This window comes from Verticillium nonalfalfae (genome assembly GCF_003724135.2).
Source record: "Verticillium nonalfalfae strain VnAa140/NRRL 66861 chromosome Unknown scaffold_1, whole genome shotgun sequence".
In the NCBI taxonomy this organism is placed as follows: Eukaryota; Fungi; Ascomycota; class Sordariomycetes; order Glomerellales; family Plectosphaerellaceae; genus Verticillium; species Verticillium nonalfalfae.
Window position 1 is genome coordinate 139080 of NW_021167226.1, and position 14280 is coordinate 153359.

Consider the following 14280-nt stretch of genomic DNA (forward strand, 5'->3'; position numbering starts at 1 on the left):
ATGGCCCATTCAAGCTCAACAGTTGTTCGCGATTTTCCGGAAGGACCAGGGAAAGCCGGGCACAATAGTCGCCCGCGACAGCGTAAGTGCACCCTTGTACTATCCCGCTTCCTTCCAATTACCTTATCTGATCGAGAGAAGGCAGCACCCTTCGCACGTCACAAAGACGGCAACCGACAGCAGGGCCCAGTGATCCGGGACTGTTGCGATCCAGCATCGCATCAGGCGCCGAATCTCACCTTGGATCGTGGTGATGAGACCATTCGGTCCGTCGTTGGCATCCATTACAGCACCTGCGCGGCGACTCCGACAGCCACCGAGGCGTCCAAGGGCCCCTCTGGCGAGGGCGAAAGCCTTCTCAACGACATCACGACTGCGCTCCGAAGAACACCGAGGCCTCGCGATCCCGAGCCTTCCCTATCGGTTCGAGACGGGCATTGCTCTCTTCGCCAAGCGAGCGCCACGGCCATTTCCGCCTCCTTTCCTCTCTCGACCGTCAAACTCCTTCTCTGATGCGCTGAGCACCCACGACCACAGCCGCGACCGTCGCGCGCGCGTCAATGGCGAGATTATTCTAGGCAAGACAAATGGCGACGACGCCGTGTATGCCAGCGACTACTTCATTTGCGCGAATGACGGCGTGGGCGCCTGGTCGACACGACCGCGAGGCCACGCAGGGTACGCCGCTTCCAGATCCCACTTTTGTGCTCCCCATCCATATTGACTTGAATCCAACAGGCTCTGGTCACGACTTATCCTGCATTTCTGGGCCTCGGCTCTCCGAGACGACCTGGCCAAGCTACAGTCGGCGGAGGACAAGTATGAGCCCAATCCGGTCGCGTTCCTGCAGCAAGCCTACGACAGCACGATAAAGGCGACGGCCGAACCGGCAAACTGGCAGGGAACAACGACCGCTAGCGGCGCGCAGCTTCACTTTAAGACCCTGGAAGACGGAAAGACAAACCCCGTGGTGTACGTCACGAACCTGGGTGACTGCCAGGTCATGGTGCTTCGGCCCAAGGACGAAAAGGTCATCTACAAGACGAAGGAGCAGTGGCACTGGTTCGACTGCCCGCGCCAGCTTGGAACCAACAGCCCCGACACGCCTGAGAAGAACGCGGTCATGGACAAGGTCGAGGTGCGCGTGGGAGATGTTGTCCTTGCGATGAGCGACGGTGTGATCGATAACATGTGGGAGCACGAGATTGTTCACAGCGTACGAAACAGTCTGGAGAGGTGGGAAAATGGCGAGGGCGGCAAGGTCGAGGGCGATAGGACCGATGGCGCAAATGGCGGCATGAAGTTTGCTGCCGAAGAGCTGGTCACGGCGGCGAAAGTCGTAGCCCTCGATCCCTTTGCGGAAAGTCCATTTATGGAGCATGCAATCGAGGAGGGCTTGGCCAGCACAGGAGGTTGGTTGATCCTGTACCGTTTCATTTGCTGCAACTAACCCCCTCGCAGGCAAGCTTGACGACATCAGTGTAGTGGCGGCACTCGTCACGGATAATGAAACATATCACAAGGTATAGTGATCGCACGGGGTCGCATGTAAGGAAGCGATTTGGCCGCACACTATGGCTAGGGGAATGGCGTTTGGTTCATTTATGTAACAACTCGAGGGGAGAGCAAATACCTGTCCAGGGTCTCTGAGGGCATTCCAAGTTTCGTGGCCCCAATCTTCGGTTTTCCTTGTCATTCAAACACTAGACTTTGCGCACAGCAGTGCATTGTAGGTCACCAGCAAAATGCAATTCTCGAATCACATATATGCGTAGTTGCTTGTCCCGTTCCATTCGAGGCGTGGAGGGGTACTAGTTATGGAGGGGTTGGATCAGCCTTGACGTCTTGGCCCGTTGTCAAAGCGCTTATCTTATCGCGCCAAAGAAAAAAAGTTCGCCTGCGACATCCAGCCTTCAAGACCCAAGCGCCAGTCCCGCTGCCAGCTCCGAGCAACTCGACCGTCAATCACATCACCGACAGACACAGCGAGCGCCCACAGCCCGCCCCCTACTCGCCCAAGATGCGCGGAAAACGAAGCAAACAGTATCGCAAGCTGATGACCCAGTACTCGCAGATCTGGGGCTTCCGCGAACCGTACCAATGCCTGATCGACGCCGAAATGGTCATTGACTGTCACAAGTTCAAGTACGACCTTGTCGCAGGCTTGAAGAGGACGTTGCACGGCGAGGTGAAGCCCAGTAAGTCAAACTATTCGTTCGCCCTCAGGCTGGCGCCGTTATAGAGAACCCCCTCCTGGGACTGACCGTGGGTTGCAGTGATCTCGCAATGCGAGATTCGCAAGCTCTACCTGCGCAAGGCGGAGCCTGAGATGAATACGATCATCGAGTTCGCCAAGACGCTCGAGCGACGACGCTGCGGCCACTTGCCGGAGGACTATCCCGAGCCGCTGCCGACGAACGAGTGCTTCAAGGCTGTGGTCGATCCGAAGGGTAACAATGTCAACAAGCACAAGCTCGTCGTGGTGTGTCAGGACGACGAGGTGCGACGGATGCTGCGGTCGATTCCCGGCGTGCCGCAGATCTACATCAAGCGCAGCGTCATGATTCTCGAGCCGATGGCGAGCGAGAGCGCGGAGATCAGAGCGCGAGAGGAGAAGAGCAAATACAGGGCGGGGCTCAAGGGGTCTGCGCCGCCCGGCGCGAAGAGGAAGAGGGAGGCGGACGACGAGGGCGATCAGGACGGCGACGGCAAGGAGGCGAAGGACAGCGATGCGACGGACGCCAAAAAGAAGAAGAAGAAGGCGTACGGCAAGAAGGAGCCCAACCCACTGGCTGTCAAGAAGGCCAAGGACGCGAGCAGGAACGCAAAGCAGGGATCAGAACCTGAAAAGAAGAAGCGCAAGAGGAAGCACAAGGCGCCAGCTGGCGAGGGACAAGCTGGCGAGAATGGTGAGGCAGCGGCACCGGCCCCAGCACCCGTGAAGGAAGAGGCATGAGCAGGTGTGTGGTGATCTGGTCTTGGTGTGTTCCTTTGGTTAGGCGTTCAGTGGCATTCAGGTTGGGCTCATAGCCCGGAAAAGCTGTAAGATACCATGATATTGAGCATGATTGTTACACACTGCATGGATACGTTGTCGGCCACTTGTCTGTCTGGTGTCTGTCTGTCTAGCCAGACTCTATTTCTCCTACATTTATTTGCCTGCACATGTTCCAGCACCATTCACCATTCCAAAATCAATCTCCAGCACGTGTCAGGGGCCACAGGTGGAAGAAGAGAAAGGAAGTACTTTCTCTGATTACGAGGATGAACATGTGAGCTGATATTGAGGATCTCAATGTCTTGCTTCTCTCGGGTGGCTTAATGCTCTCGTGTGACGCGTTGTCGACGTTCCTCAATCGAGTCAGATGACGCTGGTTCGAGGCGGTACTTCCCATCTGCTCCCACCGTGGAGGCGTAGTCTCAGGCCTGTGCTTGACCGTCCTCGACCCTCAAAGTGGCACTCGCTCAGGCAACGGTTCCGGGCCCCACTTGCAGAGGGATGTCACCAACATGGTGGAGGTTGACAGGGAACGATCGCCCTGGCTTATTACTGAATTTACTCGTGGCCCAGCATTCCGGCAACGACGTGCCTTCTCAACGACAGGGGTCTGCCAAATGCGGTGGGCAGAGACCACCGCACATTGCACATTGCACATCCCACCTCCTGATCTCTGCCTCGATTGTCCAGAACGAAGACTGTAATCATTTAGACTCCTGCTCATCCACACACAACCCCCGCGCAACACGCCAGCGCTACTGATCTTGCATCTGTCAACGTCTCACACCAGCGGGGGGAGCTTCTCGATAGGCGACACGCGGCCCGACCGCCGACACTTCCGTCCCCCGGACCTCCGACCATACGAGTCCCAACGAAGAGATCGATCTTCGACCACGACTCACCTTCCAATACCCTTGGGGCCCCTCAGCTGTGAAGACAGTTGCCTCCTTCCAACATGGCGGGCCCTGCCGAATCCGACAGTCCTACCTCGCCCAAACCGACCACCGAGAACCAGCCAAGCCCTCAGCAGCAAGAGGAGGTCGGCGAAGCGGCCTCCAAGCCTTCGCATGCAGCCCCTCCGGTAGCCGAGCCAGTCGAGCTTGACGACTTTGGCCTGCCTGTCAAGAAATACATCGCGCCGACAATCATGCCCGACGAGACATCCAACGATGCGTCCCTGGCGAAGCCGAACGAACCTGAGACACTGCCGAACGGCAAGGCGCCAGTGGTTTCCGCAAAGCCACCTGCCGCAGCGCAGTCGAGCACTGAAGCCTCAGACGATGATGACGAGTTCAAGGATGCAAACTCGAGGGTCGCAACCCCGCAGCCGCCGGTTGCTGTCAAAGAAGAGACGTTCGAAAAGGGGGCCGCTGCACCAACGCCTCACGCCACAAAACCTGCCGTCGCCGACGTTCACACCACGGCGGATGATACCTCGCCTACTTCCGCTGCTCCTGAAGCCGACACCAGCGCATTACCGGTTGAAAAAGAAGCTGAACAAGTCAGCACAAAACTAGCATCAACAGGCGCTAAGCCCCAGGTCGTGGAGACCACCGACAGCAAGACAACTCCCAGAGCACAGGATGCTGCGAGTCACACTCCGGAAACGACAGCTGCTGAAGCGAAAGCTGGCCCCTCGGCTCAAAGCAGTGCGTCAGCTGCATCAGATTCTGCCCCTCCGACAGCCGCAGCAACCCAGCACGCCCGGAATGTCAGCAGCTCTAGTGCTGCAAAGGGACACGAGAGAAACACAAGCGCAGCAGGACCGGGTATTGCCGGATTTTCGCATCACCAGGCAACAACCAAGGAGGAGAATAAGGAGGATGACAAAGAGGAAGACCTGGGTTGGCAAGAGATGCCGTCCTATGCGCCGTACGACATTTATGACGACGATAATAAACTTGTTGCCAAGGAGCACACCGAGGAGGAAGAGGCGAAGGAAGCATACGGCTATGGTGGTCTCGGCGGTGCGGGTAGGGGCTACACCCGAGTCATCATGGATGATGATGCGGAATCTGCGACCAGCATGGACGACAACACAAAGTATTTGTTCAAGGAGGTCAACGGCACGAGCTTGACGGAGGAACAGGACGAGCAACGCGATGCCGTCTCCCAGATGCAGGCGACGAAGGACCTCCTCACCGAAGGACAACGCGTGGCCTACGTGGGCCTGGTGCGCATCGAGATATTCCAGCTCGTCAAGGCGGCGGAGACCATTGAGCAGACCAGGAGTTCCAAGAAATGGGTGACATTGGGAGCCGAGGCAACCAAAATGTGGGGGCAGAAGATGATGATTCGGGTGTATGCGCACATGGACATCAGCGCCGCCGAGCAGGTCATGGTGGAGCAGCTTGCTGATCACGGCGTGATTCCATCCGACTTGACGCCCGTTTTGATGGCAAACGCCCGGGTCAAGAACCCCATGGCAGGCAAGACGGAGAGCACAGTCACAACGCCAGCAGACCCGAATCGAAGCTCCATGTCTTTGTCGGCTCCGAAAGACGCTCTCAAATCGCCAACCTCCCCCAGGAGTCCTGCTTCACCTATCTCGCCAGAGGATGAAGAGGTTGCGGAGCCCCCGCCGCCATACGAGGCTCACCCCGACGGCGAGATGCCCGACGTGAAGATTCCCTCGGATCTCCCATCTAGCGAGAATCTCGAAATCGATTTGCGCTGGACAGTCCTGTGCGATCTGTTCCTCATTCTGATTGCAGACTCAAGCTACGACGCCCGATCCCGCGTCCTGCTGGAGCGTGTCGGTAAGAGTCTGCAGATCGACTGGCTCGAAATTCGCAAGTTTGAAAAGCGCGTCACAGACGCTCTGGAGATGCAGCAGCAAGCCGAAAAGGAAAATTGGAACGAGGAAGACCACCTAGAGGTGCGCAGAAAAGACGCTCTGAAGAAACGCTACGTGATGATGGGCCTGGCGACGGTAGGCGGCGGCCTCGTCATTGGCCTGTCGGCAGGCATCCTCGCCCCCATGATTGGAGTCGGCCTTGCCGCCGGTCTCACGACGATTGGAATCGGTGGCACGGCGCCCTTCCTCGGCGGCATCGGTGGAGCTGCCATCATCACGACGGCTGCCGCCAGTTCTGGTGGCATCGTGGGCGTTCGGGCGGCGAACCGAAGAACTGGTGCCGTCAAGACGTTTGAGTATCGGCCCCTCCACAATAACAAGCGTGTCAACCTTATTGTCACCGTTTCCGGGTGGATGACGGGCAAGGTGGATGACGTCCGTCTGCCGTTCAGCACTGTCGACCCCATCATGGGTGATCTGTATTCGGTGCTGTGGGAGCCCGAGATGTTGAGGAGTACCGGTGACACAATCAACATTCTCGCCACCGAGGTCAGTCAATGCTCACGTAATTATCTATTCAAGCACACTGCTAACCAGGACCAAAGGCTCTCACGTCAGGTGTACAGCAGGTACTCGCAAACACCCTGCTCACGGCTCTCATGTCCGCCCTGCAGCTGCCGGTCATCCTCACCAAGCTGGCCTACCTCATCGACAACCCATGGGCCGTATCACTTGACAGGGCGTGGTCGGCAGGTCTCATCCTGGCCGATTCACTGATCGACAGGAATCTGGGCACACGGCCCATCACGCTCGTGGGATATTCCATCGGTGCCCGTGTCATCTTCTCCTGCCTGCAGGAGCTTGCCCGGCGTGGTGCGTACGGCCTCGTGCAGAATGTCTACATGTTCGGTTCGCCGGTCATCGTCAAGAAGGACGAGTTCATCCGCGCAAAGTCAGTTGTCCCCGGTCGCTTCGTCAACGGATACAACCGCAACGACTGGATTCTGGGCTATCTGTTCCGTCTCACCCACGGCGGCATCCGACGCGTGGCCGGGTTGGCGGCCGTGGAAGACTGCCCCTGGTGTGAAAACATGGACGTCACGGACCTGGTCAAGGGCCACATGGAGTACCGCAGAATGATGCCACGCCTGCTGCGAGAGTGCGGCTGGCTCGTGGAGAGCGACGAGTTCACGGAGATTGAGGACCCGGACCCGGAAAACCACGGACAGCGACAGCGCGAGCTGATCAACGAGATCGAGGAGGCGCGCAAAGAGCTCGAGAGGGAGGGTCAGCAGGCTAAGAAAAGCAGGTTCTCCATCTTTGGGCGCAAGAAGAAGATGGAGAAGGCCAACTGGGAGATCTACGAGGATTCGAACAAGGCAGGCGGGTCGGCAAGCAAGACAGAGGTCGAGGACAGAGATGGGCAGGAGGGCAGCAACCACGGCGTCCTCTTTGACGTGGATGCGATCCGGGCTGAGCTCGCCAAGGAGGAGATGCAGGTCAAGGAGCTCCAGTCGACGCTGCCGCCGATGAAGCTCGACCTCAGCGCGTCCCCGAACCCGCGGGACAGCTTGCGGGGCACCAGGAGCGCCGACGCGTCGTCGCTCAGCCTGCGACCGTCGCACGACACGCGACGCGTCTCGGAGGATCCGTCGCCGCTCGGCTCGAGCCGCGGGCGCATTGCGTCGTCTTACTACACGGACCCGGACCCCTACCGGGAGGATGAGGTGTCCATGACGTTCGACACGTCCTTTGACGACCCGGCGCCACGACCACCGCCGCCGCCAAAGGACGACCCGCCGCCGACGAGGCCAGAGTACAAGTCTGCGCAGACGGTGCCTAACATGACACTGAACGACCCTTGGGCCGACCCCGACGACGAAGACTTTGGCAAGGAGAAGGAGATGACCATGACGTTCGCATAGTGCGCATCATGGCGTTGGATGATTTGTGTTGCTTTTGAAGACGCGGGGCTCTCTTTTTCCATCCTCTCTTCTCTATCTCTGACAAAGACGGGGGGCCAGAGGCTATTTTGGGACTTGAACGCATACAATGACGACTAGGCCTATTTGTTTGTAATAGTGTACGCAGGATGGCGTTCGCGGCGGTTGCTGAGGCAGTAGAGAGGGGCAGGGCAAGAGGGAGACAAAAGAAAGGCGTCGTGACGACAGCCTTTCCTTGCTGCAGTGACCCCAAGGCAGAGTTTTGGGTTCAACGCAGCTGTACGATACCAGGCGAGTAATGAAACGGGTGTCCAAGTTTGATCAGGCAGAGAAACGAGTCTAGAGAAACCGAGTCGACGTGACGGCTAGACGGGTGGTTTCATGGGGCCGACGATCAGAGTAAGACGGCGTGATCCATTGGCGGCGTGATGTTGGGGGCTGCTGCAGAAGTCGCTGTGGAACCGGACGGGCCGGTTTGCTGCAGGTTGGGCGGGCGCATGTTCTGGGCGTGTCGCTGGATGACAGCTTATGTGCGTCAAGTTTTGTTGGGGGCGTCTTTGCCCGTGCTCTGGGTATGTGACAGGTACAAGCCTTTGGGGCGTAGTGTGGAAAATCCATTCCTCCATTTTCCCAAGAGACTGTTTTTTTTTTATCGGTTTGGGGATGCTCTGTGTTCAAACCTTGCATAACCCCATCAAGCAGACCGAACAACATGGTCAGACAAGAGCCTGTCGTCGAAGTCGTCGAAGTCGTAGAAGGCGGATCAGCCGCAGAGCCACTAGAGGGTGGGGTCCAGGCCTGAAGGGGGTTAGGCGCCGACGCAAATAGCAGCGCACTGCCCCTTCCTGCTGACGGGATGGGGGGTGGGCAGAGCCTGGCAGAGACGGGGCGGGAAGGTGGGTGGGACTCGGAACAGCCCTGTGGCGGGCCAGGGTCGTTGCTGGCTCGGGGCGGTGGGTTGGCATGACCGCCTCATCGCCGCCGGCTTTTGGCGTATCGCCAGAACTCATCTCGATTCGGTGATGGACGATGGAGGGGGTGGCTTTTCTCCTGGTGGTATTTTTCATGAGGTGTCTCTCAACAAGCAATGATCATGACACAGACACGCGGCTGCGCCGACCCCCAGGGCAAGAGAGTCACAAGAAGCCTGGCGCGGCAGGAGGACCCCTGGATCTCGGGAAGCAACTGGATGAGTGGGCCCCACACTACTGTACATGGTAGTGCGGCGTGCGGCGTGCAGGAGCTGGACACGGCATTGGCATGGGCTTTCCACGACATGTCAACCGCCAAGGCACTGCTCTGGCTGTTGGCTGTTGGCCGTTGGCTGGGTTGGGCCGTTGGCGACGGGCCTTGTGCTGCTATGCCTTTGCTCCCCGCCTTTGCTGCCATGAAAGGGCTCCCATATTCTTCGACACAGGACAAAAGAACTCCTTTCGTTCTGGTAGTCTCTCATCTGGCCCGGCGAGCAAGCCTCTCATCCTGCTGTGCACCAGCACTATTTTCAAGCAGGACCACCGACACAACGAGCTAAGGATCGCAGCTCAGCCTTGGCTGTCTACACCACCCTGCCTTCGCCTCCCTAGTGCATCCTCAGCCCTCCAAGCCTTTCCACTTGCCGTCGAGTGCAGATCCACGGCCTGTTCATGTGCGTGCACGTCTTCACCAATCCCATTCCACTCAACCCACCCCACCACTGTCAGGCAAGTTGATCTGTGAGACGACACCTTTCACCTGCAGGCCGCGGATCCTGCCTTGTCCTACTCCAATGTACCGACAGCACCCGGCGCAGTTGTCAACGTTGCGCACAACGCGGCCTAGGTTACCAAAGCTCTTCGTCCCCCTCATCATCCCGCTTTTCTGGCTTCTCACCCTTGCCCTCCTCAGAAAGACGCCTTTGAAGAGGCTACGGATTGCCTTTCCTTTTCGGCCCCTCTCTGCGCAAGAACAGCATAGGGTATCGGATTCCAGGCTCAAAAGCAGCGTTGGTCTGCAGTCGGAGGAGATCACGGGCAGCCACAAGCCGTTGACGATCCAGCTGCCCGCCATGGGAGACATCAGAGAGCCGACACCAGATTTGGACCGAGGCGTCACAAATCCAACAACGAGCATAGTCAACGAAGCGGCGACCAACCGGCCTGTGAATTTCCCTGGAAACCCTCCGCAGGCTACTGCGACTGTGTCTTCCACTACAAGCAGTTCAACTGCACAACCGACCGGGAAGAACATGGCCATACAGTGGGATTTTGATTGGAACATGGCCCGGTCGTTTCCTGTCCTCGTGGCCGGAGACACTGGCGCGGTGCCTCATACTATTAACGCGCTATTAATGAGCGATCTGGTCATGGAGAAGGGCGAGTGGTCTTATAAGCAAGCGAATGGCACAGAAGTGATCCTTGTCACCACCTCTACGCAGAGCAATCAAGTACCGAACTCTGGCGACACGGGAGAGACTCGAGTTCGCCAGACCAATGACCGTTCCCTTGAGAGTAGGTGGTCGTTGTTCCCGTTGCTTGTGGCCGTCATGTGCTGATCAACCTCCAGTAAGCCCAAGCTTAACTGTGCTTCCGCTTGACGTCTTAGAGCTCTCCGGAGTGCCATATGGCTCCGAGATGCGCCTCACCCTGACCTGGCTGTATAACGGCGAAACCGGCTGGAGCAGATCGGGCATTTTCACCGTCGTGGAACCGGCCGGAGAACCAGAAAAGCGCGAGGAGTTGGAGCGTATTGGGTTTGAGACGGAGGAGGTCCTCCCAGATGAAGTCTCTCGCATCCTCAATGGCGGCAGCAACGTCATCCCATTGGACCCATCAAACACTGACCTCACTTCGGCTCCGTCAACGACAGGCATCGCGTCTTCTACAGACGACGACGCCGATTCGGACCATGCCAACGATGGAGGAGGGCTCTCTATCGGTGCCAAAGCTGGCATCGGCGCTGGTGCTGGCGTCGTGGGTCTGGCACTCATCATCGCGCTCCTCTGGTTTTTCTGCCTACGAAACCGCCACAAGAAGAAGGGTCATGTCAGCAAGAATCCATACAACACCGAAGGTCACGTCTCTGAGTACATGGTCAACAAGGAGACCACCGGCGCTCGCGTGACCGAGTCACCTCACTCGCCTTACTCGGACGATGGCAGTCTTGCGCAGCAGCAGCAGCAGCAGATTCAGAACCAGACGGCAAGCTCCTCGCCACGCGAGACCACCGCATTCGTCACCAGTGCGGCAGCTGCGCCCAGCTCGTCCAGGCACAACCTTGAGCGTCAGAGCGAGGGGCGGGATCGTGGCCTTTCCGAAGCAACGCCGCTAGCGGCGTCAACGCCACGCAGTGACTCGCAGCAGCAACAGCACGAATCGGCAAGACCAGAAGCGCGGTCCGCGACCCCTCAGGGCGTCAACTCGAACGTATCGCACCTCATCGAGGATGGCATGACGGAGGATGAGATTCGGCGACTGGAGGACGAGGAGCGGCAGCTGGATGCGGCGATTGAGCAGCACGGGCACGGCCGGCGCCTGGCATGATGACGCAGAGGTGTGATGTGTGCGGCGCTGGGAGTCCTTTGAGCATGTCCAACTTGATGTATGTAGGCCGAAGGCAGGGTTGATTGGGTAGCAGATGATTGTGATGAGGCAACTTGATGTATATGGATCAGCCTTCCGGGTCACATCTCGCTTGTCACGGGTGGTTTCTGTCACCGACTCGGTCGAAAGTGGAACAGGAGTCCCCTGGCCCAACAACGTCGAATGTGAACGAAACCTTGAACCATGCATCGCGCGTACTCGCCTCCTACCTAGTATACAACGGGTATCGACGCCCTACGAACTCCACCCTGTTTCGACGAAGATGTTTTCGTCCTCGGCTGAAGAAAAACAAGTCCGTTCTCTTCCTGTTCGTTTTGTAAAGACACGGACGCTCAACAGAAGGGAGGGGCCACAACGGAGCGGTTTCTGACCGAACGCCTTTCGTCTCCGTCGAACCCCTCTCACCCCACCCCACCCTGCCCGACCTACTTACCTACATGTGCTTCGGAATCATCCTACGCGCCTTCACAAACGGCTCACCCGCGGCTAAAATACCGGCCGACCATGTTGCTGGCCAGACTACTCGCCAGGCCGCCACCGTACAGCGCGCTGCCAGCCATGTTGGACGCGTGGCTGAACTTGTCGCAGCGGGAGAAGGCGAGGGTGTTCATGATTGTCAGGACGAGGGCGATGACTTTGTGGTCCCGTCAGCGTCTGCGCATACAAGCAAGCTGACCTTCGTCCAAAGCACAGCCTGACGGCCGGATACGATCGAGCGGGGTGGAAAGACGGAGACAGAGGGAGGGAGGCTGTAGAGAGGGGGAGGGAAGGGGGGCAGAGGAGACTGACCAACAAGAGGCAGCCACAGGAACTGCAGCCGCACGAGCGCAAAGACGGCCAGCAGCACCCACAGCACGGGCTGCACGTACAGCGCCAGCCAGAAGAAGCGGCTGTCGGTGGGGTTGATCGTCTTGGTGCCGGGCTCGGAGCTCTCAAACACCCACTTGGAGTCGCCCGACTGGGGGTCGACCTCGTTCCACCAGCGTAGGCCCACGAGGCGGCGGCCGGCAATGTTCTTGAGGTAGTAAAAGTCGGCGGCGAGGAGGAGGATGGTGATGATGAAGATCATGATCCTGTTGGTTTCACACGCCGAGTTAGCTCACTGGGACTCTTATTTTCGTCTCCATATCATCCTCGAGAAACAGAGAGAAAGGGCAGATCCAGAGAGACAGGACGACGGGCCCAGGGAGGAGGGTTGCGTACATGCTCTTGATGATCCAGAGGCCGAGAAAGTAGACGAGAACGCTGGCTGCCAGGAACGCGTTAGCTGCCCGTCCTGCAGGCCACGGAGGGGGCATCGTGTCGTACATATCCGGAAGCCGAGGAAGGTGAGCAGCGTGATGGGGTGGGAGCTCAATCGCCAGCTCAGCGACCCTTCGACGGGCGCCTGCGGCGCATTCTGGTCCATGGTGGGAAGTGGAGGAGGGCGAAGCCGACAGCTTCAATATCGCAGTATTGTCGTCGACTTGTTTTCTTTTGCTTCAGATCCCAACGTAGCAGAAGGGTCTCTCTGTCGTCGTCTTCGATGTCGCCGTGGTTCGATCGAATATCGCGCGTAGGCAGTCGTCGTCGCGTTGGGGGGTTGAATAGCTTCGCAAATCGACAGCTCTGTGAGGCGCCCGAAAGTGATAGCTGTTCGTAAAGGGAGAACTGACGGGTTGTTCCGTGACCAGACAGACCCATGCTCCGCCCAGGGGTCTGTCGAACGGTCGGCTGAACTGCGGCATTAACACCCTTACGTCATCACGCGCAACGTGCCGAACGATTGCTTGGGCCGAACTCACCCATGCCGATGCCGTGATGGCTTCACAGCCGAGCTCAGAACTCATACCCTTTGACTCGATAATCACTTTGAAGGGCATTCACTTCCTGATTCACAGTAGCCCGGCGCACAGCTTTGCTCAGCAGAAACAAGCATCTCAACTCCACATTCTCTCATAATGGCATTAGCGGCGAGGTCGCCGTCCATCTTGCGCCGAGCGCTCCTTTATGGTTCATGCTTCCCCCCCCCCCCTTTTTTATTTGACAAGAACCTAACACTTGTCAGTCCCATCCTCGTCTGAAAAGATGCTGACCAAATCTCTCGGCCTGACCGCGGATAATGTAACATACGACCTTGAAGACTCGGTAACTTCAGCCCGCAAACCAGATGCCCGGAAACAGCTCCGCTCCTTTCTCTCCAATCAATCCTCCCGCCCCGCATCCATATCTGAGCTGGCCGTTCGTATCAATGCTGTAGAAACTTCTCTCGCACTCGACGATCTCACCGCGCTCGCCCCGTTAGCCAACGTCGATGCCATATGCGTACCCAAGGTCGACTCTGCTGCTGACCTGACCTTCGTCACCGATGTCCTCCGCCATGTCGCCCCGGAAAGGCATGCCGAGAACTCCAAGAATCCTATCAAAATCGTAGCGCTTATCGAATCCGCCCGTTCGATCATGAACCTGAAGGAGATATGTGACGCCTCACCCTACCTAAGCGGACTGGTTTTCGCGGCCGAAGACTTCGCCAAAGACCTCTCCATCACCCGATCACCGTCCCTTCATGAGTTTCTCTACGCAAGATCTGCCATTGTGACTGCAGCAAGGGCCGCAAGCCTGCCCAGTGTCATTGACCTCGTCTGCACGTCCTTCCGGGGCGAGACAGGCCTACAACGACTTGAAGAAGAATGCTTAGGCGGTAAGGCCATGGGCTTCAACGGAAAACAATGCATCCACCCGACGCAAGTGGAGCTCGTGCAGAAGCTGTTTGCACCTAGTGAAAAGGAACTAGAGTGGGCCGTCAGAATTACCATAGCCGATGACAAGGCCAGCGCTTCAGGCCGAGGTGCATGGACGCTCGATGGCATGATGATTGACGCACCGGTGTCGGCAAAGGCTCGTTCCGTGGTGAAGAAAGCGGAGCAATGCAAAATGGATGTCGGGAGTGTGCGTGCGAAGTGGCAAGGTCAGGAGCCCGAGTGA

At 58.0% G+C, this 14280-nt stretch overlaps 5 protein-coding genes across 5 annotated transcripts; 4 read left to right on the forward strand and 1 right to left on the reverse strand.

Annotated features, from left to right (window-relative positions):
- Window positions 1-2956, forward strand: D7B24_000047 (uncharacterized protein; the record flags this gene model as incomplete). The annotated part of the gene is made up of 6 exons (XM_028634312.1): window positions 1-82; window positions 291-678; window positions 739-1412; window positions 1462-1523; window positions 1724-2198; window positions 2277-2956. 6 exons carry the CDS (start codon window positions 1-3, stop codon window positions 2954-2956), a joined length of 2361 nt encoding a protein of 786 aa, XP_028499352.1.
- Window positions 2957-3953: 997 nt separating this feature from the next.
- D7B24_000048 (uncharacterized protein) lies at window positions 3954-7720 on the forward strand (the record flags this gene model as incomplete). Its single annotated transcript, XM_028634313.1, has 2 exons — window positions 3954-6344; window positions 6401-7720. The coding sequence occupies 2 exons, from the start codon at window positions 3954-3956 to the stop codon at window positions 7718-7720; spliced, it is 3711 nt and encodes a 1236-aa protein (XP_028499353.1).
- Window positions 7721-9782: 2062 nt separating this feature from the next.
- D7B24_000049 (uncharacterized protein) lies at window positions 9783-11256 on the forward strand (the record flags this gene model as incomplete). The annotated part of the gene is made up of 2 exons (XM_028634314.1): window positions 9783-10224; window positions 10319-11256. 2 exons carry the CDS (start codon window positions 9783-9785, stop codon window positions 11254-11256), a joined length of 1380 nt encoding a protein of 459 aa, XP_028499354.1.
- A 536-nt stretch (window positions 11257-11792) lies between these two features.
- Window positions 11793-12724, reverse strand: TVP23 (Golgi apparatus membrane protein tvp23; the record flags this gene model as incomplete). Its single annotated transcript, XM_028634315.1, has 4 exons — window positions 11793-11950; window positions 12106-12389; window positions 12520-12565; window positions 12625-12724. The coding sequence occupies 4 exons, from the start codon at window positions 12722-12724 to the stop codon at window positions 11793-11795; spliced, it is 588 nt and encodes a 195-aa protein (XP_028499355.1).
- Window positions 12725-13256: 532 nt separating this feature from the next.
- D7B24_000051 (uncharacterized protein) lies at window positions 13257-14280 on the forward strand (the record flags this gene model as incomplete). Its single annotated transcript, XM_028634316.1, has 2 exons — window positions 13257-13308; window positions 13364-14280. 2 exons carry the CDS (start codon window positions 13257-13259, stop codon window positions 14278-14280), a joined length of 969 nt encoding a protein of 322 aa, XP_028499356.1.